The sequence below is a fragment of the Ambystoma mexicanum genome, chromosome 11 (genome assembly GCF_040938575.1).
Source record: "Ambystoma mexicanum isolate Mex_15411 chromosome 11, UKY_AmexF1_1, whole genome shotgun sequence".
Lineage (NCBI taxonomy): Eukaryota > Metazoa > Chordata > Amphibia > Caudata > Ambystomatidae > Ambystoma > Ambystoma mexicanum.
The window spans coordinates 1,486,775,487-1,486,800,951 of NC_090934.1; the positions used below are offsets into that span (position 1 = coordinate 1,486,775,487).

Sequence of the window (25,465 nt, forward strand, 5' to 3'; positions counted from 1 at the left end):
TGGCCCGCTTCTCACCACCATTGAACCTAGCATCCCGTAAGCAGCCCGGCCCCTCCTTCCCATCCGTAACTGCTGAAGGTGTGCAGGTGAGCCCATCCGTGTGCCCATTCCGTGTGTTTTAAACTTGCAAATCCCCCATTTTGTCCCGATTGTGTCCCTCTAGCCTGCATCCCTTGCAATCCTTCCCGCTTCCTGGTTCCCTCTTCCAGCCCTCCCCTGAGCCCGCCCACCATCCGCGATTGGCCCAGCTATCCTCTACTCAGCTCATCTCTGACCCCCCACCCCCAGGGCAGCCCTCTGCCTGGCAGCCCATCGGCGAAGGACCGTGAGGCAAAGGACGGCTCCTACAAAGACGGTTCCTGGTCGTATCTGCAGGTATCCGCAGGTGTGGCAAGGGCAGGGTCAGAAGCAATTACTTCACGCCATACTACCCAACCACTCATCTAACAAAGCAGCACCACTATAAACTCGTTATATCTGAAATATATTTGCACCTGGAAACTGTGTACTATACATGTGAAAGTTGCATTTAGAAGTGTGCCCAATAGCCTCTCTGTGGAAAGTTGCACTTAGAAGTGTGCCCAATAGCCTCTCTGTGAAAATTGCATTTAGAAGTGTGCCCAACAGCCTCTCTCTGAAAATTGCATTAGAAGTGTGCCCATTAGCCTCTCTGTGAATTCAGAAAGTGTGCCCAATAGCTTGTCTGTGGAAAGTTCCATTTAGAAGTGTGCCCAATAGCCTCTCTGTGGAAAGTTGCACTTAGAAGTGTGCCCAATAGCCTCTCTCTGAAAATTGCATTAGAAGTGTGCCCATTAGCCTCTCTGTGAATTCAGAAAGTGTGCCCAATAGCCATTCTGTAGAAAGTTGCATTCAGAAGTCTGCCCAATATCCTAACAGTATAATACCATGCCGGGCCGAACGGACTAATCTCCCTAATAACCTCTCTGTACAAAGTCGATTTAGATTCATGCCTAATGCCCTCCCTGTATAAAGTTGAATTGAAAGAAGTGCACCTATTAGCGTGCCCCAATTAATATTATTAGTATAACTAACAGTATAGCTTGTAATATAGAATCTAAAACGGTGACTAATAAACGAATACCCCCTCTATTCAAATTGAATCTAGAGGTAGACCTAATATCTTCTCTGTATACAGGTGAACTTAGAAGTGTACCCAAGAGTACCTAATAGACTAATATCATCTCTGTCTACAATAGAATCTAGAAACGCACCAAATAGTCCAGTATCGTCTCTGAGCAATTTGAACCTGGAAGTGTGCCTATAAGCATGCCACCTCTGAACTTAGAACTGCAATCAGAAAGCCCTCCTAAATCCACCTAAAAGCTCGCACCAAACATGAGTGCCCCCACTCCACCAGAGTCTGTCGGAAATTACCCCCGTGGACCGCCCCCAATCTCCGATCTGCCTTCCCAAACCACCCCACCCTCCTTCGCACTCCCTGCCATTCCCCTCTCCAAACACCAAGCCAGGGGGGCACGATGGCGAGCCAATCACCCTAAAACCACTCCACCCCTGAACCCCACCACCGATCAGCCAACGTTAACCATACCCGCTCCCCTCACTATCATATCTGGCACACCCCGCCCTGCAATCACCAACCCCCTGCCTTGCCCTCAAACCCCTGCCACCTCCCCCCCCGACCGCACCCTTTGCCCTACCTAAAAACTGCACGCCTAGCCCTAGCAAGAACCGAAGCTGCTTCCCTCTCCCCCTCTGAACCCCCTACCCTCTCTCACACACCAATCGCAACAAAGAAACTAAAGAGGAAACGTACCTGGTCCCCCTCAATCTCTCAGCACTCTTTGCCTCCCCTGTCTCGACCCACCACCTCATTCCCGCAATCACCTCCTTCCCCCGTGGCTTCACCCTTCCTGAAACCCCTCTCCCTCGATTTCTCATCAACTGCAACTGAAGCTCCTAACCGCCCACACCCCACCTTCAAAGCCCCCGAACCAAACCCGATCATCTTATCACACGCAGCCACCCACCCCCGCCCGAAGCCTCCCAAATTTTCTGCTCGCCCACTATTCCCATCTAGCATCGCCCACCCTACCCCTCTCCCTCCACTCTCTCCGCCACCGCCCCTTCCCGCTCCAGCACCGAGACCAACCTCGCCTGCCGATGTGAACTGCATCCTATTTAACGCCTGATCCGCAGCAAAAAACAGACACTGCATCTATGACCTCCTCGCCTCTGTCAAACCAGACCTAGTTTTCATCACTGAAACCTGGTTCTCTGACGACTTCGCCCCAATCGCTAATGAAGCCTTTCCCCCGGACTACTCCCTCATCCCACTGAACGGTCCGTCCAGAGGAGGGGGGTAGCATTCGTCTTCAAGTCTCTCTTCTGCGCCTCAATCATCGACAACCAACTCTCCATTCCGTCTTGCGAATCTCTCCTCGTTAAACTATCCCTCTCCCCGTCGCTCTCACACAGCTTATAATCTACAGGCCCCCTGGCTACGATAGACAATTCGCAAACAACCTCTGCGACTCTATTGCCACCCTCCAACTAAACCATCCCAACCTCACCCTTCTTGGAGACTTCAACATATGGCTCGACATTCCCACCAACCCTATGACACACTCCCTGGTTGATGGTTTAGACGCAATTAATCTCCAACCCCACATAAATGGCCCGACTCACTATAAAGGACGCACTCTTGATGCCATTTTTAGCTCCAACAGCCTCATTCATTTAAACCCCCCCACACCACAATGAAGCCCCCCCACAGATCACAATGAAGTGATCTGACGAGTACTGGTCCGATCACTTCATTCTCTCGTTCACAATTCGCTCACCCGACCCTCCTTCCCGTACTCGTATCTGAATCGACGCAAATGCTGGAAAAAACTAATAATCGCCCCGGACCTAGCCAAGGCACTCCTACAGTCTCCACCACCTACCCGCCGTCTCAACAACCCCTGAGGCCTTTGATTCATGGCTCAACGCATCTCTGATGCGGCTCACACCACCTTGCAAACCATCAACCCGCCGTGGCCTCTTCCCCAGATGGTTCACTCCTGAGATAAAGACCACTAAACAACAATACAAATATCTAGAACGCAAATGGCAGAAAGACGAAACCCAGGAGAGCAGGGCCACCTTGGCCCGACACCTGTACCAGTACAAGGCCGAAATCCGGAAAGCAAAAAAAGCCCACTACAATACCCGAATCCTAAACTGCAAAAACCCAAGCAAAGAACTTCACAAAATCATCTCCGAATTCACCAATCCAGCTTGAACCACGACCGTCCCGACCTCGTCACAATCACTGTGCGACTCACTCTCCCTCCACTTTTACACCACGGCTATCGAAAGGACAAAAACTCTAACCACCAAACTAGCTCTCTTACATCCACCAGGCAATGCTCCCCCCATACCAGCCAGCCCATCAGCTGCGACCTCCACGCAACCAACGTTCGAATCCTTTAGTCCAATATCACCGGAGCAATTTCTCAAACTTCTTTCTGCCCGCAAACCATCTGGATCGCCGCTGGACCCTTGCCCAGCCACAACTCTTAAAGAAATTTTCGCTTCCGCCTGCGCAGAAGAACACGCAAGATCTATCATAAATGCCTCCCTTTCCTCTGGTATCTTCCCCGACACATTCAAAACGGTTCACGTCAAACCTCTAATTAAAAAAACCTCTGCTCGACCCTCTCGAGCCCAAAAACTACCACCCCATCTCAAACACCAGGTTCCTTGCCAAACTCATTGACCGAACCGCCTACTCCCAACTAAATGCCTTTGTCGAAGCCAACAATCTCCTAGACCCCACCCAATCAGGTTTCAGAGCACGTCACGGAACTGGAACCACCCTAACCTCGATCTGGGACGACCTTAAAAGGACGGCCGACTCCGCGGGATTCGCCGCTCTAATCCTTCTAACCTATCCGCCGCCTTTGACACGATCAATCACTCAATCCTCCTAGACCGCCTCCACTCTCTAGGAATTCATGGAACCGCTCTTAAATGGATAGCCTCTTTCCTCAAAGATAGGTACCAAATAACGATACTCTCCAGCTATACGTCCCAAGCCCGACCAGTCGACACGGGAGTCCCACAAGGAGCATGCCTATCTGCCCTCCTGTTCAATCTCTACTTGATCACCCTCCCACCAATAATTCGCTCACACAACATCCTGTGCTACAACTATGCCGACGACACCCAACTAATTCTAAAACTCCTTAACTCAAAACCCAACTCCCAACCTGACCTGGCCTCATGCCTCCTTGACATAGAACTCTGGATGACCCAAATCCACCTCCTGTTAAACCCCTCTAAAACGGAAATCATGATATGTGGCAACACAGCACTTCTTCCGCACCCACTACCATGGCCACCTGCCATGGGCAACTCACCGACCGCTGCCAAATCAGTGAAAAATCTTGGATGCACCCTGGACTCTGACCTAACACTCTCTCGCCAAGTCAACAACGTCTCAAAGTCCTGCCACTACCACCTTAAAACCCTTAGGCTCATCTTTCCGTATCTTTCCTTTCCCAACAGACTCTCTGCGGTCCAATCAATCGTTATATCAAGACTGGACTACACAAACCCCCTATAACTCGGAGTTCATGCGTACCAACTGAATAAACTCCAAAGAGCACAAAATGCGGCAGCCAAATTGCTACTTGCGCTCGGCCCGAGAGACCACGTCTCCCCGGCCCTTAAGACGCTGCACTGGCTTCCAGTAGCCCGAAGGGTGACCTTCAAAACCATATGCATCTCCCATAGAGCATTGCATAAAACCAGACCTCAATATCTTCAAGACAAACTAAAACCCTACAACCCCCCACAAACCCTAAGATCGAGCGCAGCCGGCCTCCTAGTCATACCGAAGACAAACTCTGTCAGATTAGGCGGATCATCATTCTCAGCCTTGGCCCCCACGCTATGGAATTCACTCCCACCCCACATCTGCCTAACTGAGGACCTAACGTCTTTCTGCAAACTGCTGAAAACCTGGCTCTTCCCATAAACCCAACCGTACCATACTAACCAAACAGTCTAACAACAACTCAATGACACCAATCCAACAAATTACCTGATCCGAGAAATTGACAGCTAATAACCCCTAATATAAACTAGAAGGACAAACAGAACTAAACGAATAAAGTAGATCAAAGCAGTAAAAGGGCCAATAAGAAAAAATCATACGGAAATCATAAATCATGCGTAAATACAGTGAAGCGAGTAGAACTCAGGAGTGCGTAAAACAGATGAATGTGCAGAACGGATGAGCGTAATCCGAATGAGTGTGTAGAACAGATGAATATGTGGAGCGGATGAGTATGTAGAGCATGTGACAGCTCCAGGTCGTATCTGCAGGTATCCGCAAGAGAAGCAAGTAATGCGCATGAGTGTGGATAGCGGATGAATTCGGAAATGCGGAGAGTATGTAGATCGCTGGAGAAGATGAATGTATAGAGTGGACGAGTGCGTAGGGTGGACGAGTGCGTAGAAGGGGTGAGTGCATAATACGTATGAGGGCATAAAGTGGATTAGTGCCTGGAGCAAAAGAGCGCATAGAATTGCGTATATAGACATATATAGTATGGTTTGGAATGCAGAGAACATTCAAAAAAGCATATTACTCATCATATCTCGCCACCATGCTTACTCTCTCCTTTACATCACCACTCAACTAGAACACAGAGATACTATGACACCATTCGGTATAACTGTTCTTATACCAACATCCGCCGCTCACTCCACATCATTCTACACACCCTAAGCCAGGCGTTCTTCTCAGGCCTAACGCAGCCACATCCGGTCTAGATAAACCCTGCCGGAGCAAACACATACTCCTGATCTCTCAACCACCTCACCTACAGCTAAGAAGCAGCTATCACACGAATACTGCATGAGCTGCACACATACCCGGTGCTCACACGCACCTTTTGACTCCCTCTACTCTCTCTACTGATCTGAACTTCGGTTCCCAAGGGCGTTCAACCTACCAGCGCCTTCAGACCATACCAATGGTATATAAGGCGCTATATAAATGCAAAATAACATAACATAACATACAAGAGCCGGAGCGCTGATGACGAAGAGCCCTGCTCCGTTTGAATGTGGGAGGAGGCGCACAAGCCCCTCCCTCACACATACAAACCTGCAGTTCATCAACGAGCATCCCCCAATGGACCATGCAAGGTTGTGGAAGCAAAACGGCCCTGTTTTTACATGGCTCACTGGATAAAATCTAATGAGCTGCAAGACTTATCCTTGGCCTCAAGCCCAGCAACCGCATCTCTCCCGCCCTAAAATCTCTCAACTGGCTCCCGGTTTCCTAAAGGATCAAATTCAATTCCCTCTGCATCATCCATAAGGCTGTCTGGGGCTAGGGACCACACTATCTGCAACTGGCGCACACCAAATACTCTCCCTCCAGATCTCTCTCTCCAGTGCCAACTCTCTGCTTGTCAAGCGCTTTTCTAAACGGCGAGCTGGTGGCCGATCTCTTTCCTCAGCTGGCTTCCTACTCTGGGACAGCCTCCCCCTTCCTCTCCGTCTTGAGCCGATCTCCTCAAATTCTGGAAGCTCTTCAAGACTTTCCTTTTAACCTCCTCCTTCCCCCTCTACCTCCATTGCTAAACCCCAAAGTCGCTGAGATTGGGGTGACCAGGGCCCTTATGTGTCCTTCTACTTCCTGCCCCCCCGCCCCCCTCCCCAATCGCCTTTAGCCTCCACCCACTGCCAGCACTTGCCTTTGGGCGCCCACTGGCCTGTGTTGTCTCACAGGTGTTAGGTAAGAATTGGTGCAGTCACACTGTGTGAGACTATACAACACCTATCTGCTTGGTATTAGGTAGCCCACTGTTTGGTATAGGTCTGTACTACACAAGTTGGTTGTGTGACTGAGCAGCCAGGCCTATCCCAAGAGGGGTAAATGTGAGCTGTAGGGCTGTACAAATGAAATCCGTAAATACAAGTAACCAAGTAACACTTACACTCAAGGGTTCAGTTATATATAGATTTGTATTTATTTAACATCAATTTTTAAATAAGCGTTATTTAAAAAGGCAATTCATGTAACAATGGAAATACACTTTAAAATCACTTTTCAGAATCAGAGCAAGTTAGTGGATAATCTTTGGATATGCTTCTTACACAATTCCTACACCCTGAGGTGACTTCAATCACAAGGACAGTAATGGCATTTATAGTTCTACTTTGCAGATTCTGTGGTTGCAGAAATGAAAGGTTTAAGGAAGGAAAAAGGTTGAACAGTTTCTCAGTATATGTGAAGACACTTAAATCTTCCAATGAAATCTATACAAGCCTTTCCCAGTAGTAACAGTCTAAAACGAGATACCACCTATGAGGGACAACAATATCAAAGTCAAAGGGCCAATCTCAATTTGAAACAGTTTATAGAGCTGAGGCACTTCTTAGAATCAAAGTCTTGCACAAAGTTAGAGAGTTTGTTAGACAATCACTTGTAGGGTCACAAGCGGTTAAGCCTGTGGAAGGAGAGTTGGAATTAACTCTAAAGGTAAGCCAATGCAATTCCCAACTGAGAAAAGCACAGCTAAAAGACAATGGGCCTCATTACGACCCAGGCGTTAAGGGTTAACGCCGTTGTTAACCCTTAACGCCTATTCTGATTTTAACGGCTGCTTTTAGCAGCCGTTAAAATCCATGGCGCTAACCTGCCATGATGCTAATTACGCCACCGTAATTTACGGTGGTGTAATTAGCGCCTTCCCCACTCCCATTATGCCCTATGGGGCAAAAATGGGAATGGGGAAGGGAAAATGGGAAATGGGGATTTACCGCCCCACTCACCTTGGAATGGGGCGGTAAATCCGCCATCCACCATGGTGGTAATGTTGGCGCAATTAGCGCCTGGGTCGTAATGACCCCCAATGAGGTAAGTTTCCCAAGTCTAAACAGTACCTCTGGTTTGAACAAGAGTGGTCCAGCTGGATTCTGTCCTGCTACAGCTGTACAGAGCCCCTGTTCCTGAGCCCCAGTCATGGGGACAAGAGGGAGGACGTCTGGAGGGCTCCTCCGGCAGTACTTGGGAGGTCGTCGGCAGCTACTGGCTCTTTTCGGTTCAGCAGCACTTTTCGGTTTCAGCGCTTAGCAAACAGCACTGTTGTGGATCTCGGATACAGGCTGGGCTTCCTTCACTCCTTGGGTGCTGCACTCTGGTGAGGGGACTCGAGCTCTGGTCGTCTGGCTTCTTGGAGGGTCCTTGGAAGACTCCTGGAGCTTCTAGCCGAATTTCAGACATTGCATTCGACTACAGACTACTCGACCCCAGGAACTTGGTGGTTCTTGCAGCAGCCAGTCCGGGAAGATGGTCCCGTGGAGTTCGTCTCGGGGTTAGGTGGTCCCACTAACCCAAGGGGAGAAGTCGTACCTTCTGGAGCTTCTCTGTCAAATTGAAAAAGGAGTTTCAGCACAGCAGCAGGGCTTCACTGGGCAATTCAAAGGTCCAGGAGGACGCAGCAAGCTTCGTTCACAGTTTCTTTGTCTGGTATTTCGCCCAGTGGTCGACTCTCTCTCTAGTCCCAAAACCCTTGCCTTTTTAAGCAGGTTTCTCCCGTTCATGCACAGCCTAGGCTGCCAATCATACAGCAGGGTGGCTGTCCTGAAAGGACAGCAAGCCAGCCAATTTTGTACTGGTTACATTCAGGCATTCCTAGAGACTAAGGACCGGGGAGTATGGAGAACCTCCCTCAGATCCTGCCTTTCCAGACACACTGGAGCCAGAGGCGGGCTTTAGGGCTGAAGCCTGCCAAAGGAAAAACAAACAAAGGGCTCAGATCTGCCTCGGCGCACAGAGTAAAACACAAAAAAGACCTTACAAAGAGAAAATGGCGAAAAAAGACAGGGGCCATGGGTGCTGTACTGCAGCTCAGGGTTCAGCCTGCGGTAGAAAAGCACAGTGGTAGGAAAAATTAAACCACTGCCACCAGCCATTTAAAGTAGTGAGGGTAACAAACATTTTACATGAGAATGTACGATAAGGGGCTACTAGGTAACCCCCCAGCACTCCACATAATATGGTGTGTGCTGGACCTACAAAGAGGAAAGGTAAGTAAAGTCAATTTCACTTTACTATTCTTGGGAACTGTAGCTCACCCAAGAAAAGGCATTCAAACCTTATGATCAACCTTATTCAAACTGAAGGTCCTGTGTTTCCCTACACAACAAGTAGATGCCTATGTAGTTTGTCAGACTCCAAAAACAGTTAAAACACAAAATCAAAATCCGGTCAAAACGCATGAGAGTGAGAAAAAGGTCTCACTCACTCCAGGGTTAAAATTAAAAAGTCCTAAAGTCCAGCAAAAGAGCTGGGGGTCTCTAGGGTTGAAGGCAATTAGCACAGAAATTAGAATTCTTCTCTAACAGGCCTGTGCTTATTGCATTGGCAGTTGACCACTCGTACCAAGAGATCTCTGCCAGGCACTTAACAGCTGCTTGCAACTCCCTCCTTAACACTTCACTCTGTGGAACTCCTAGCATTTACCCCTCTCCCTCGTCCCTTCTCTCTTTCTGCACTTGCACGCTCTGAATGCTCACAAGGCCTGGTAGGACCGCCTCTCTTTCTCTTCATTGTCATTATATTTGCCTTTCATTCCCATGTTCCCTCCCCTTTGCCCTGTGTGGGCTTTGAAACACTATGTACTTGATGTATAAGCACCTTACAAATGCACAATAAATAAATACATCTGCGAGACTGAGGAACAGAATTGTCAAACGGAAACCATGTTTCCCTTTGACAGTTCAAGCCAGCCAAGGAGCGATTCCTCATTGGCATAAAGCAGCTGAGTGAGTGCTCAGTGTTTACAATGGGCTGGCTCCTCCATTATGGGCAAGGGTGCCCGTGGGTCGGCACAACCTTGCCCATTATGGAGAAGCGCCACTGGTGCACCGTCAAAGAATGTATGCCCAATGGTCAGTGTGGCTGGAGATGAAATACTGTTGACTTCGAAGTCATTTACATGAACTGCACTGTAAGTAAGTAATACAGTGATTTTGAACACATTACTGGACTCATAGACATGCCCTACAGAAGAAAGCTACCTGGGTAGCTCATCCGGTTGAGTGACTGTTGCTACAATGTTATATATTTAAAACTGGCTGCAAATCCTATGACTTTTTGTAATTCCTTATAGAAAGAAGTCCTATAAAATGTGTTCGGCCAGGGGATGTATTGTTGGGCTGGTAACTTATGTTCAGGGTGAGGGTGGGGGAATTTCTGCCCACATAGTGAAAATCAAATGTTGGCACCCATGAACCCACAGTTTAATTTCCTGATAACAGCTGTCAGTGCAAAAGAAGCATTTATTTGGGATTAAGCAGTTTGACAAGCATGTAGCAGCTTTAGAAATATACCCTGTGAAAATACACAAGGCAAGGGACACGACAATCACAGGGTATTTGTCTGGCAGTCCGACAAAAAAATAAGCGCATTTCAAAGAAAACGAATGAACGTAAGTTCAAGAAGCATGTTTCAGTTTGGAAATGTCTTTTTTTTTTATTTATAGACCTGTGTGAGCTGCACATTTGGAAAACAAAAGTGTGCCCACCATGTAGGTCGTTCCCCTTTTGTAATGGCTTGGCAGACGAAGAGCGGTGGTCTGGAGGGTTGCCCAGAGCAATGTCAGAGGTGAAGATGAATTCTAAACCTTCCAGCCATCACCATTTTTACTTTGCTATGGTCTTTCCTGAGTGGGACGAGTATGCCCAGACGTGGGTCCCGTGCCTGCTGGGCCTAGAGACGCAAGCTACTCCTCACTGATGCCCAACAAGGCTGAAACATGTCTGGGGCTGCTTGTGGTCTAGTGCAGAAGGGATGTGACCTAGCAGTTCGGGCTGGACTACCCCCTTTTACATATGGTCTTTTCCCTTTTGTAATGGCTTGGCGGGCGAAGAACGATGGTCCGGGGGGTTGCCCAGAGCAATGCCAGAGGTTAAGATTTATTCTAAACCTTCCAGCCATCACCTCCTTTGTTTTTCTATTGTCCCACCATGTAGGTAGCCTGCTTTTGTCAGTGATGGCCCCCAGTGATATTCATGGCCCATTGTGTCCCGTGGGGTCCCTTTCAGGCCAGATGAAAGAACACAGGCTGTGCAAATAGCCTGCTAAAGTGCAAATGATGGCTGGGATAAGGAGCACCTTTAAGGCCCCTGCAAATAGTTCTTTGCCGGAGGGCAGGGGGAGGGACAGGCCATCAATTAGGAGGGCATTTGCCCCCTTCTAAGGACGCCTATGCCAGTAATGTCTTGGGCTTTGAAGACTTTCATAATGAAGTGCAGCCTGCTTTGTTTTTTGTTGCTTGAAATGGGCCGCACTTTATTATGAAAGACCTGTCCTTAGGGGGGCGCAAAGCAAAATACCACAGGCCATATGCTGTGCACCCCAGTCCTAGAGCCTTAGAAAATCTCCAACAATATTCTGCATTTCAGATCAACATCATCTACATTCCCGTCTCTGCCTCGGTCAAAACCCTACGGGTGTACCTCGATGCCTCCCTCACCATGTCCCGCAAAGTCCATGCCATTGCCTCATCAGCAGCCTACACAACCAAAGTCCAAAATGCTGCCAGGCCCTTCCTCTACAGAAACAGTTGCTTAACTGTTGCCTGAGCTATCGTCAGCTCCAAGTTAGACTACTGCAATGTCCTCTTTGTAGGCACCACCTCCAGCAACATCAAGAAACTCCAACTATTCAAAACAATCCCCTTCAAGCAGCTTTAACCATCCCAGGAAGAAAACACATCTCTGAAGCCAGAAAGGAGGCTTCAAAACTCTCTGTCACTCACAAGTGCTTATCTGCCACAGCGCTACCTTATCTCTCTCTCAGAAACTAACCAAGCACAGCTCTAAAAGACCCACTAGGACACCATACACTGACCGCCTTCGCCTGCCTACGTTAAAAGTACCAAAGCAGGTGGTTGCAGCTTTCCCTACCTAGCAGCCAAACAGTGGAACTCCCTTTCCCCCTCACGCGGAGCAGAAAAATCGTACTGGGTATTCCGAAAAGCACTCAAAACACAGCTTTTCTGATAACCATGCACTGAACAGTGATGACTGCTTCGTACCTACATTTATTGCATCTGAACCCTAATGCAATCATTTATTTTGTATGAATGCATCTAAAATCCTATGTACCTGCAACAGCGCCTCGATGCCTCCGGCCTGTTTGTGTGCTTTAGAAATGAAATAAATAAATAAACATTGATCTGGGATGCGCTGAATATGACTTGGCATGCTACTAGGTAGCTGAATTGTGTAACTTCCTGAAGGTAATGGGTTTTCTGCTCCAGATTTATTGAGATTATGGGTCGAGATGAGATTGAGGTGCCCTTCCAACAGGATCAATTTGCTAATGCTGCCGGCAGTCAATGGAAAGAATTACAGAGGGGTGAAAGAACAAATGACAGGCAAGAACTGAGACGGACGGTTAGCAGACGAGTATCCAATGAGGAGATAACAGTGCAGCAGCTTCTAAGCAGCGCTGAGATACTGGAGCAAGCCTAGCTGAACTGAGCATGAGCGACACTGAGCCATTGATCGAAAGCCAAGAACTGTGTACTGGGATTTGCACTCTGGCAACACCCCAACGTGGCTTGAGCGAGTGCGAGATCAAGAGAGATTGGGAGATGGGTTTGAGATAGTGAGGAAGAGAATGTATCTTGTTGATAAGCATCAAAGGGAACTGCTTTCCAGGATTTGGATTCTTAGGACACTTCAAAAATGGTGCAAGAGGCACAGAGAATGAGACATTGTCAATTATCGAAAGACCGACTATATTAGTAATTCCAAAATGGCTAATACAGAAATTGGGCAATAACACACTTACAGGTTTTCTTGCCTAGTCAGTAGTGGCTGGGAGACAAAGATAAATTCCAGAGCAAATCAAGGATATTTAACAGTGTCTCCAGTGCAGCTGCTGTTCAGGAATGCTAGACTGCAAGTGTGTTAAAGCTATAAGCACCCTAGTACATTGTCTGAGGTGCTAATGGCTTTTTCGGTTTAAGCAATGGTATGCCGGCTGTTTCCCAATTAAAATCAAATACCCAAAATGATGGCTACTACACACTTGTGGAATTGGAATACTTGTGGTTCCTTCTCTTTTTTTCATAAATCTCTTTGGTAGGGATGAGGTGGAGATGCAAGCTGAGAGCGTCCATCATTCGGGTTAGTGTGAGTGGGGGGTAATTAAAGAGGTGGTGGTGGCATCCGTGGAATCGTAACACGGGAGCAGCAGCCAGGGAAAATGCCAAAGCGATGAGCAAAAGATGATGTGCTCAGGTCGTCCGAAGGGTTGGATGGCGCACCCATACCATGAGGTATTTGTGTTGGGGTCATTACCTGCTACACTAATTCCGTGGAAGTTGGGTCTCTTCCAAAACCCCTTTTCTGATTGTATTCATATTCAGTGTTTCTCATTTTGCTTATATGACTTCTCTGAACTGTGATTTAATGTTGATTCATGTGTCTAAGAGACTAGACTCCAGTATAAACTGGCATCCAGTCAAATCGAAGCACATTTATTGGTTTTGCAATGAGCCTATGTACTCAGAATGGCCATTTTGACCATTCCTTGTGGCCAAAACAAAGAAAAGTCTTAAATCAAAATGGTCGGGTGTTGGACTTTAATGATGCATTGGAAGTCGCATTTCCACCATACTGATTCAAATGGCTATGAATGCAACAAATTGACTCCAGCATAGTGTAAGGGTGCAGAAGTAAGGCGGTGGGGCCATAGTATCTGCTATGCAGAAGTAAGACTCTGAGGCGGTGGGGCCATAGTATCTGCTATGCAGAAGTAAGACTCTGAGGCGGTGGGGCCATAGTATCTGCTATGCAGAAGTAAGACTCTGAGGCGGTGGGGCCATAGTATTTGCTATACACTTTTATTCAAAAGTGAAAAGGAAAAGAAAACCCTGTCTCGCCCTAACTCTTAAGAGGGGATCCCTGCCTCATCTGAAACTATGCACTCCCCAAGCTGTAGTGCGTTCTTGACCCTTGGATGCAGGCCTGGTTCCCTCTCTCAGCGCCTTGGTGTAAAGCGCTCTATAAATAAATAAATCAAATCACCAAGTACTGTGACGAAGAATAGTTATTATGCTTCACTTACTTCTTAATGTCCCTGGTTCACTATCCTGCCACGTACCCTTCAGGGTATTTTCTATCTCCTTCTGCTACTTGTAGGATGGGCCTGGTGCGCTATGCTGCCAAACTCTATCCATCACCTCGATCAATGATTTGTGGCTCATGCCGCTTTCAGTGTCCCAACCCTTATTGTCCCAGCTTTCTCTCAGTCCCTCGGTCTGCGGCCTTCCTCTTGGCTCCCCTTCGCCCCATGGATAACCCACGTACCTTTTTGGCTGGTTCGTCTGGGTTGTTACCTTCACACTGTGTCAACAGTCAAGCAGGAGCGTTTCCTGAGTCTCGGGAACCTACTTTCGTGTGCGACGGCTGTGCAACTTCCTCCTTCTGCTGGGCTGCGCGATTCCCTCTGCATGCGCTTCCCAGGCTTCAGGGACCTCTGGAGCCTTAAACCACCAGCTCGGTAAGTGGGACTGCCGCTTCTCTACCGCTTTGGCGAGTCCTGCTCCCTGTTCTGTGCCCCAATCTGCTACTCTTTCCCCCTGCGCCCTGCTTCTCGTAGTTCCTCCTGAAAGGACTTCACAACCTGTCAAGCCCTTCTTTGGTTTTTATCTTGTTTCCTCCAATCAACCGTGGTGGACCGCTAGACTGCTGAACGTGGTTCCAATGGTTATTCAGTATTGCTCTGCATTCCGTCCTCGTCTTAGTACTAAGGGCCCGATTCACAGAAGAGTTTAATAATGGCACAATCCCATAGGAAAACACTCTGTGAATCAGTCTCTAAGTGGGTGTTGATCTGGTAACTCACTAAGGCTTCTCTTCGTCCCAGGAGTCTATTGGGACAGCTTTAGAAAAGTACATGTAGTATGAGGGTACGTTTGAAGAGGAATGAGGTGAAGAAGAGGTGGGGCTAGGGTAATTTGGTTGGTAGAAATACTGTGTTCTCCCAATGGTTTCCTCTCCTGTGAGATCCATGTTCTGAGTGCCACCCCAGGGGGACTATCGAGTAGCGGCCTCACCACCCTGGCCTCATTGGAAGGGGCTCCCCCTTCAGAAGCAGTGACGACATTGTGGGATTCGTCAAAATAGTGTAACAAATCATTCAACATATAACTTTCTCCAGCTTACTCCTGTGCACACTTTGTGAGTGGAAAAAAAAACACACACACAGGGGCGGAATGGGATGATCTTGGAGCAACTAATGGCAGTGCAGCTGCAAGGAGGGCATCTGTAGACGTCCCTCTGACTGGAACAAGAAAGTGAAGAAGCCAACAATATGTTTAGGGGACTAGCGAGATTTGCAAAAGGAATCCAGAAAATGAAATTCGGACCTAATGGAAAGTATGGATGGGAGGGTCCCATACAGTGTGGCGAAGTGTGGGCAGAGGGAAGAGACAAGGTTGGTGTGGTAGCATGACTTGCAAAGGAGAATATGTGAGCCCATTCCTTGATGGAGGCAATGAAAGAAGGGTAGCAGAATGTGCATCAGCATTGTAGGTGGAGGCGTTTTTTCCTTTCACCTGTTGAATGGCAGGGAAGATCCAGTTTAGAGAATGTGCACAGCAGTGAAAGATCGAGTTGAAATATCGGTGCTTGAAGGTAGCAGTGAGCGCTCGATTGATGTCTTGGAAGGCCTTCTCAGAGGAGTCTTCAACGGGGGGAGAGATCTCTTGGCGGGAGGATCTCTTGGCGGGAGGATCTCTTGGCGGGAGGATCTCTTGGCGGGAGGATCTCTTGGCGGGAGAACCGGGCTTGATTCAGATGGGGAACAATGGGGTCAGGTGGAAATTGGACCAGTGGTTATCAAGGAGCAGAGCAGAGTGAATGAGGGACTGTTCCAGTGAAGTGCAGGAGGGAAATGGTCTGAGGCTCAGTGGAGGAGGGTGAGAAGAGAAAGATGACATTCAACAAATCTGGGTGGACTGGTTGTGTCTGGTGACGAGGCAGTGGTCCGAAAGGAAGGGGACAAGTTGAAGACGCTATGCCGTGATAAAATAAGGGAGGTTAAAGTCTGTCATGATTATGGCTAAGACTGCAGAAAGCAGAGATTGAGTTTAAGCTCGAAGTCTTGGAAAAGGAGATTGAGAGAACAGGAAGTCAATATCTGGGAATTATGGCAAGAGGCATTAGAGCAGGTTGAACATGAGTGTGTTCGTTGACGACAGGATAAAGTTGAGATGTTGAGGTGGGTGGATGGGGTGTGTTTACTGAACAAGAGAACCACCTGCCCCTTTTTAGTTCATTAGCGAGGGGAGTGGCAGAAGGTAGAAGTAGCAGCAGTGTGAAGAGCAGCTAGTTTTTCTGTGTCTTAGGGATGACACAAGTTTCTTTGTTAGCGATCACTCTGAGGTAATTGCAGGTGAGAATCCTAGTGGTCGGTGGGAGGTAGAAAGTCCCATTTTGCCCACCGTGGTTGTCTCTAACAAGTTCTGCTTAATTAAGTGCCAAGGACGAGGATACTCGTCCTTTTTTACATAGACTTCAATAATAGCCTGGCACTTAAGAGGTACATTTTTGTGATGCCTTGTCAATTGTTTCCCAGTGGGTTCCAGCAACATCTGTCCGGGGACGTGACTCTTTAATGTATCTGGCCCTTTGTAGGCTCTTATGGCACCCAAAGGTTGGCGCTACAGCAAAGGTGCCCTCTAGTCTCTGTGGCAAGGTTTCCTTGCCTAGATGATTGTTGTATTTCTGGTTGGTTGCAGTGTACCTTAAAATGATGTCAGTGCAAGTTGTGGCCATTTTCTCTCATAGGACGTTTGTTCCTTCCTGAGGCTTTCAAAATAGAGTACCTAGTAGTTGTTCAGAAATCTGGCAACTATCCTTTGTTGCCCTTATGTCATTGGGTGAAAAGTAGGAATGACCAGATAGGAAGATGTCTAATATGGAACTTGAGGGGATGTGCCAGGGCTGAAACTACATCCCCTGTGTTTGCCCGGGAAGATACCCCCAAAGTTTGTGCATAGTGTGAGAAACCAGAAGGTGTCTCGCCCGCTAGCCCCCGGGAATCTGTCATCCAGGTGGCCAGGACACGGCCATCGTTTTTGGATCCAGTTCCTGGGGGTGGCCAGTGCGGGAGGATCACCTGGGTGACGGGTCTTTGGGGAGTGGGACACTGGATGGTGAGATGCGATATCCCCTTCCCTGTAACACCTTTACCCCATCCTACTACGTAGGATACTTAGGAACTCAAACTCCCCCACCTTTCACAACACGAACACTTTCTCACGGACAGCCTGCTATGAGAGAAAATGGACTAACACCTGTTAGGGAAAATTCTCATAAATGTGCTAATTCCCTTCACCTTAGGGACCCCCAGCAACTTTGCTGGATTTTGAGGACTTGATTTTTTTACCTGGAGAGAGAGTGAACCTTTTTCCCCACTCTCTCATGTATTTTGATGTGTTTTACTCTTGTGTTCTTTGATTATGGAGTTTTAGACAACTCCATAGGCATCATCTTTTCATTTGTGTCACACAGCACCCTCAGTCCAGTGACACAGGGGAAGCCTTTTTAGGCTGTCCCAAGGTTTAAATGCCTTCTCTGGGATAAACTACTGTTTCCCAGAGAAAGTAAAGTGAAATTTACTTTGCTAGTCTTTCCAAATTCTTAGACCCAGCACACACTATCTTACAATAGAGTGCTTGAGGGGTTACCTAGCATCCCCTATGTCTAGAAACTCATGTAGCAGTCAAATGCTACCCTTTCCTCTCAAAATGGCTGGTGAGTGGTTTTACAACGAACTACCATGGTTTTTCTCGACCACGAACACCAGTAGCGTTAAATCGCGGGAGCCATGTTTTTCAATATGGCGTCTGAGCCTCCTTTGTTTAAACTGGTCCCGGTCTTCTGTTATTCGCCATTTCTTTTTGGAAAGGTCTTTTTAGAGTTTGTCTCTGCGCGCCAAACCAGGTTTGGTCCCTTTGTTCCTACGCCTTTGGCGGTCTTCAGTCCTGAAGCCCAAGTGTCTTGGGTGGGCAGGAAGTGAGGGAGGTGCCCAAAACTCCCTGTGCTTAGTCTTCCAGGAGACCCAAATGCACTCTGGCGTGATTGGCTGGCTGACTGTCCGGCAAGGACAGCCACCCTGCTGGGAGAGTGGCATCTAGCCTGGAATAAATGGGAGAAAACTGTTTAAAAGGCAAGTCTCTTGGCTTGGAAGGCAGAGTCTACCACTGGAACGAAAGATCCAAAGATGAGCTTGAAGAGGGCGGCTGCTGCAACTCATGGACCGTTGGTTTGCCCGGTGAAGCCCTGCTGCAGATCTGAATCGCCAAGTTCATCTCGACAGAGAAGCCCTTCAAGAACGACTTCTCCCTTTGAGTTGGCGTGACCAATCAACTCGTAATCCACCTGGATACCATTCTCGGAGCTGGTTGTGTTTTCCTCAGAGTGATGCAGGAAACCGAATAGCCATGGAGAAGGACACCAGTTTGTGTGCTTGACTACAACTACCAGAATTGAAGATTTGCCTTTGCCAGCTTTTTCACCAGTCCCAGTGCAGTGCAGGAGTCCCCCCCGACATCCTCCCTCTTGTCCCCACCACTGAGCTCAGGAACGGCGAGATCTGCAGGAACTGCCAGGAACAGAAGTCTTCAGCTGCATCTTTTTCTTCATTGTAAGGTACTGTGAAAACCTGACCAAGAGAATTTACCCCTCACTTCGAAAGTGCGTGAAACTTTGGCAACTTGCAGGCCTAGTCAGCTTGTGACCCGACATATGAATCTTTCTTTTACAAACTATTTCTGAGAACTTTGGCAAAGACTTTTCCGTTTAACTTCCAGAACTCCTTTATCCTATACAAGACTTTAGCCCACTGACTTTGGCCTAAACTATTGCATTGAATGAACTCCTCTGGGGAACTCAAACTATTTGCACTGTTTTAGAGTAACTGTAATATTTTGTTTTATTTACTTATGCCTTTTTGCTCCTACTTCAAATGCTCTGAATGCCATTTTGCTCCTCCTTCAAAATAGTTTAAATGCATCAGAACCTGTTATTGTGACATACTGAAGTGTATTTTTGTGTGATATAGATTGCCTTCTTCTAGTGAATGTTTTATAAATGACTGTGCAATAAATGAATAGGTGTTTTACCAAGAAACCTTGAGTATAAGAGACTGTTTGAATACTGGTAAATATTAGACCTCCGTGTAACACCCTTACAGCTCACATTCCCTCTTGAGATAAGCCTGACTGCTCGGCAGCGCTACCACAAAGCTGTGTAGTACAGACTTTTACCAAAGGTTGGTTTTGCTTACACCTGTAGTCCTAGTTGTGTGTAGTGGTCCCAAAGGGTACTGCCCTCAAACTTTGCCTAACAGCCGAGCCGTAAGCCTGACATGTCGCAATACAGTGGTCCGGCAACTACTGACCATCACGCACACCTGACTTCCATTACACTTCCCCATAAGGATAAAAGGCAGAGACATGAGCACACTCTGAGCGAGGCAAAGCACACAAGGATACAGCAGTTCCAAGATGGCAGTTTAACACGAGGAGGAAGACGGTGAAACCGAAAGGGTTCACAAGGAGGGAAGTTCCCTTGACCTTTTCAACAAGGAACCTTTACTTTAACAAAACCTCGAATAGAAATCCTAAAACCATGAAACCAGGCTGAGGAATCCTGCATTGTGTATCGGATGTACCCAGGGCCATCCCACGTCGATAATCGAGGTGGGGAGAATCGCCAGCTGCCGTAGTACTGTCGTTGGCTCCAACAAAAAAAAAAAGTAGCATCAGTAAAATCAACACAGCCGGTGAGTTGGGGGGACCGACACAAGACAGGTCTGTTTTGAAGCCAAGGTTGCAAGCGGTAACATTGTATGGCGAGCGCTGGATCTGAGAACATTGTATGAAATGCATGTGATAACCAACGCGAGTAAAGTTGAACTGCAGACGAGTGATTGAACTTTGAAGCCAAAATGTATGATACCTTTGACAGAGTGGCCCGGCAATGTGTGCGTGTTCAATCAAAGGTCTCTGTAAGGTGTTCAGCTGAGAGTTGACAAAATGGAAAGAGTGGCAAAGGATTATGAATCGAAGTGGTCCTGCAACAGGTCAAGCAAAATCATGTGCACAATCGAAAGTCTTCGATATTGATACAGTAAAGAAAGTTGATGGCAGAGTAGATAAAGTTGTTCCGGGCCCAGCTGAGGGAAATTAATTGAAAGCTTTGTGTTAAAGTAAGTTTGTGTTACAATAGATAAATTGGTCTGAGCCCGGCAGAGGGAGACTGATTGAAGATTTTGTGTTAGAACGGATCTGAGCCTGGCAGAAGGGGATCCAGGGTGAACCGTGAGTCACCTGAGAAATTGGATATGTGAAAATCCTAAGAAAATTGTGTAAATGTGAAAAACAAACTTAGTGTTAAAGTGGATCTGATCCCAGCAGAGGGGCATCCAAGGTGAACAGTAAATCACTTGAGAAAAGTGTGCATAGGAGAATCCTGAAAGGAAAGGAACTTTGTTATTTGTTTGTTGCATCAGGCCCTCTCAAAGAAAAGACTTCGAACAGCAAAGAGACTTTGGCACAGAAGGCAGTGATGTTGGATTTTTGAACTGCACCCTCGTACTAGAGAAGCCAGGGACTGTGCTAAGCTAGAGTGTGCCGCCTTATCCCGTGCTGAAAACGTGGGGAAGGGAATCAAACAGCTTGAATATCTGACATATCATTTCTTGAACACTTTTATTTTGCATAGCATGGTTTCCCACAGTATTTGTATTTAGATGTAAGGATTGGCAATAGGTTTATTAGTATAGGCCTTTTTATGTTCACAAGACACCACTAGGACTGCGTTATTAATATTTGATGGTCGTAGCTTGCTCCCATCTTTAGATTTAGGATTAGATAGGTGTTTTTCAAACCCAATTAAGGTTCAATCAACACCCTTGAACTGTGGGCACTTGTATCTGTCTTACTGTTGACACCATGCCTTCCTTACAGTAGCGACCACCACTGATTAGCGGGTCTCCCCAACTAATTAAATCTAAGCATCTTTATACATGGGTTTGTTTTTAATGTTACATTTAACATCAAAGCTGGGTGTCTTTTCTGTGCCCTGTGCACATAGTCTGGCTATTGGATATCGCTCAGTCTCGTCATTTCCAGAGGCTATAATTCTGCTTCTTGCTCACGTTCGTGTCCTCCTTCATGGAGCAGCCTTTTTATGACGGCAAATCGTGTTTTGTCAACATTCTTCATGGAATGAATATTGAAAAGTCAGTCACAGCTCAACCTATAGCGTTGTTCCTTGTTAAAACAACATTTGACTCATGTTTGAATAATTTCTCGAGAGTCGTCTTTCCAGGTTCATGTTTGAACGTTGCGTCAGAAATGATGTTGGTAATAAAGCTTTTATTTCCACATACAGGGACAGATACAAGCTTGAGGGATTATAATTTCACAGAAAGTGAAGGAAGCAGCCTCAGCAGACACTCGGGTAAGTCGCACACCGTTGGGGACAAATTGAATCTTGGGTGAGCTACATTTACAGACCTTCCTGTACTTTGGTCTCAATGGGCCTTAGTTCACACAATTTATACGATTCTTGGCTGACTGGTTCCACATGCAAAATACCTGAAACCATTTCCTCCAAATGGATTTATGTGCAGACATCTAGTTTTGAGGAAGATTAAGAACAGAAATTCTTAGGACACTCCTACAAAAAATGATTTTCAAAGGTGGGAGGTGTATATATAAGACACCGGGCATAAGAGAAAGTAGTGGAGACTGAGGTCGGAAGAGAGAGATATTATTGTGATGCATTGATGGTCTCCTAATCTTAACGTAAATAACTGTATGTTTTTGTTTTGTTTGGTTTTATTTATTATTTATATTGCGCACCGCACCCGAAGGTATCTGGGTGCATTACAAGAAGATGCAATTTCTTAGTTACACACAAAAATAGAAATTTGGGAACAATGGGGAAAGCAGGAGATATATACTATATGCTCAGAAAAGTGTACAATAAATTTATACATTTACAATTGTAATGGATATGCTTGCTAAAGAGAAGGCTAGTATGGTGTGTCATTGGAAACCAACCCGTTTTTCATATCTTTTCTAAATGTATAGAAAGACTGGTCCTCTCTGAGGGTGGCCGGTAAAGAATTCGAAAGCTGCGCTGCCATAACTGGGAAGCTGCAGCTGCCAGCTTTTTTGAGTTTTGAACCTGGGCACTTGCAAACAGTTGGAATTCGAGGACCTAGTCAATCTGCCGTGGTGATTTTTGGTGAATTTATCTATTAGATATTGAGGCTTTTGTAGGTCCGGGAAACTGTTTTAAGCTGTATTCTCTCTTGGATAGAGAGCAAGTTGTTGTCTAGTCTTATGGTCGAGATATGTTGTGTGCGAGGTATACTCAGAGCAGTTCTCAGTGCATTGTTCGGTAGGATCTGAACTTTTTTAGTGATGTATTTGCTGGCGCCTAGGTACAGCGCATTGCAGTAATCGATTTTGGATAATACTAAGACTCTGTCTAGGGTCATACAACTTTTCACAGATAGGAATGGTTATCATGATCGAATGAGTTTGCATGTATATGCTGTAGCGGAGGCTGTTGCACTAACCTGTTTGTGAAGATGATATGAGATTGTATTCAGTTTTAACTCATGTCTATTTATGATAAGTTTTAACTGTGTGTTTTAAGAATGTGATTTATTTATCTTGATCATGATTTGTTTGTGGAGTGTTGCTTGTCTGATTTGTGTAAGGTTTAAACTAATCAGTACAAAATAAATGAAAAAATTAAAAGACGGCGTGAGAGAGGGAAAGGAAATCTACACATCTAGCACAGCTATCTGTACTTGAAAATACTCATTCCCAGCAGTGCTCAGAAAGTGAAGGAAGAACAGAATAAATGAAGACTTTGTAAAGTAATGATGGCGTCAACCCCCTAAATGCTGTAAACCCTACCTTACTTTCAGTGTACGCTTTCCAGAGCCTGCTTTGCTGGCTTTCGTGGAAAATGGGGCAGAGTATTTTGTTTAGAGGCTGTGAATACGCATGTTACTTTCAGTTGTGTTGGAATCATAACCTTCTGGAATCCCGTTTGCCCTCTGTTGGGCTGGAAGCCCGTTTGCCCTCTGTTGGGCTGGATACCCGTTTGCCCTCTGATGGGCTCCCGTTTGCCCTCTGTTGGGCTGCAATCTGGGCTGTAATCCCGTTACCCTCTGTTGGGCTGTAATCCCGTTACCCTCTGTTGGGCTGTAATCCCGTTACCCTCTGTTGGGCTGGAATCCCGTTACCCTCTGTTGGGCTGGAATCCCGTTACCCTCTGTTGGGCTGGAATCCCGTTACCCTCTGTTGGGCTGGAATCCCGTTACCCTCTGTTGGGCTGGAATCCCGTTACCCTCTGTTGCGCTGGAATCCTGTTGCCCTCTGTTGGAATCGAATCCTGTTACCCTCAGTTATGATACGATATTCCATTTATATCGCGCTCATACACAGGTGTTTCAGAGCGTGACAAGGCAAGGGAGGGTAACAAGGGAGAAACAAAAACAAGGATCTTACTAGGCCCAGTGACATTGAGAATGTGCAAGTGCATGGGAGAGGGAAAAGGGGAAAAGTGCAGATCAAAGGAATACAGATAAATAAATAACAAGCAACAAACAGTGGTAGTGCAGCCAGCAGGTGGCAAGTGCTAGGTTTAAGGCAACAGACGGGGTGAGTCTGATAAGTGAAGAATAAAAAAAAAAGGGGGGGCGGGGACTGTCTGGTTTCAGATACAGGCCCCAGTGCAGCGGATTGCCAGGAGGCAGTGCAGGTGGGTGGCAGGGTGAGCAGGTACCTGGGCCTGGAATTTGGAGGATAGACCAGGTGCACAGTGCCAAGAGAGAGCAGATCAGCAGAGCAGAGCAGAGGAGGAACGAAGGCAGAAGCAAAGAGGAAGATCTTGAGGCACTTCCGAACCTTAGATAGTTTTCCTCAAGTTTCACAGTGGAAGGGAGGCTGTTCCATAGGGATGCCCCAGCCGAAGACTAAGATCTACCCCCAGCTTGTTTCTTTGAGAAACGACTGACCCCAAGGGAGTTGGAGTTAGAGGAGCGAAGAGTTAGAGAGGGAAGGAATCCCGTTTGCCCTCTGTTGGCCTGGAATCCCGTTTGCCCTCTGTTGGCCTGGAATCCCATTTACCCTCTGTTGGCCTGGAATCCCGTATACCCTCTGTTGGCCTGGAATCCCGTATACCCTCTGTTGGCCTGGAATCCCGTATACCCTCTGTTGGCCTGGAATCCCGTATACCCTCTGTTGGGCTGGAATCCCATTTACCCTCTGTTGGGCTGGAATCTCGTTTACTCTCTGTTCGACTGGTATTCCGTTTACCCTGTTTTGGGCTGGAATCCCCTCTGTTTATTTATTTTAATGTATTTATTTGTTTATTTATTTCACACCGACGCACGCAGGCATCTAGGCGCACACAAAAACAAAACACCAGAAAAGGCTGTCACATAAGAATCAACTGAATAATAGCATTTTCAAATATTTATGGAACACCCACAGATTCTTTTCCTTGCACGGGCCCGCCGGTAACTTCTTCCAGGCCGAAGCTGCTTAGAATGGAAAAGATCACCCTTTACCTCTGGCACACTTTACCTCTGGCAAACCTGCTTCAAGGACAGGTTAGATACATAGCATCATACACAGCATCACTAGAGCGGATAGCTTGTGTAGGATATTGCTGTGTACATTTCGTGCTTAGATATGGCCGTGCCAGACCGTAGAGACATTTATTTATGTGTTAGAACATTGGCCTTTAACAAGATTCTGGCTGCGTCTGGCAGCCATTGAAGGTCCTTTCTATGTGCAGAAATATCTTCCTTTTTTGATGCTCCTTTAACAATGCAAACAGCGCTCCGGAAGGAATTGCAGCAATTAAGCCTCAGCATTATAGTTGCTCTTACCAGTGTTGTGCAATTTATTGTAGAAACGTATGGCTTAACCAACCGCAGCAGCCTGAGATGATATTGGGACTTCTTCACTACGTTATCTATTTGTGCATCAGCCCCATGGAGGCTTTGAGAAAGACTCCTAAGGTTTTCACCTTCTGTACTTCCTCAATACGGTGGTTATCGATTATAAATCCTAAATACTCAGCTCCCAGCTTGGCTGGAGCTCGGTCTTTGCGCCGTTAAGGCAGAGCCAGTTTGTAGACATCGAGTCTTTCAATAATATGAGGGATTTTCTCAGCATCAGCATAATTTCCACTCAGCAAAGAGCTGAGTGTCATCAGCATAGTTGGTAGATTGTAAATCGAAACTCTGGAATAGATCACATAGGGACCGGATGCACACATTGAAGACTGCTGGGGAGAGGCAAGCACCCTGGGGCACACCACAGGTAATCAAGGCTGGCTCAGAAGTGGCATT

The 25,465-nt window shown here is 46.9% G+C and overlaps 1 protein-coding gene across 3 annotated transcripts in view; it reads left to right on the forward strand.

Annotated features, from left to right (window-relative positions):
• LOC138504633 (zinc finger protein 2-like) overlaps nt 1-25,465 on the forward strand; it is a 151,374-nt gene that overhangs the window by 77,105 nt on the left and 48,804 nt on the right. For 2 of the 3 annotated variants that reach the window (XM_069625232.1, XM_069625234.1), the window contains one exon: nt 21,472-21,540. The exons of the other annotated variant lie outside the window; for it this stretch is intronic. In XM_069625232.1, coding sequence (XP_069481333.1) covers nt 21,472-21,540 — 69 coding nt within the window. The remainder of the gene's footprint in view (nt 1-21,471; nt 21,541-25,465) is intronic. 3 annotated transcript variants of the gene reach the window in all.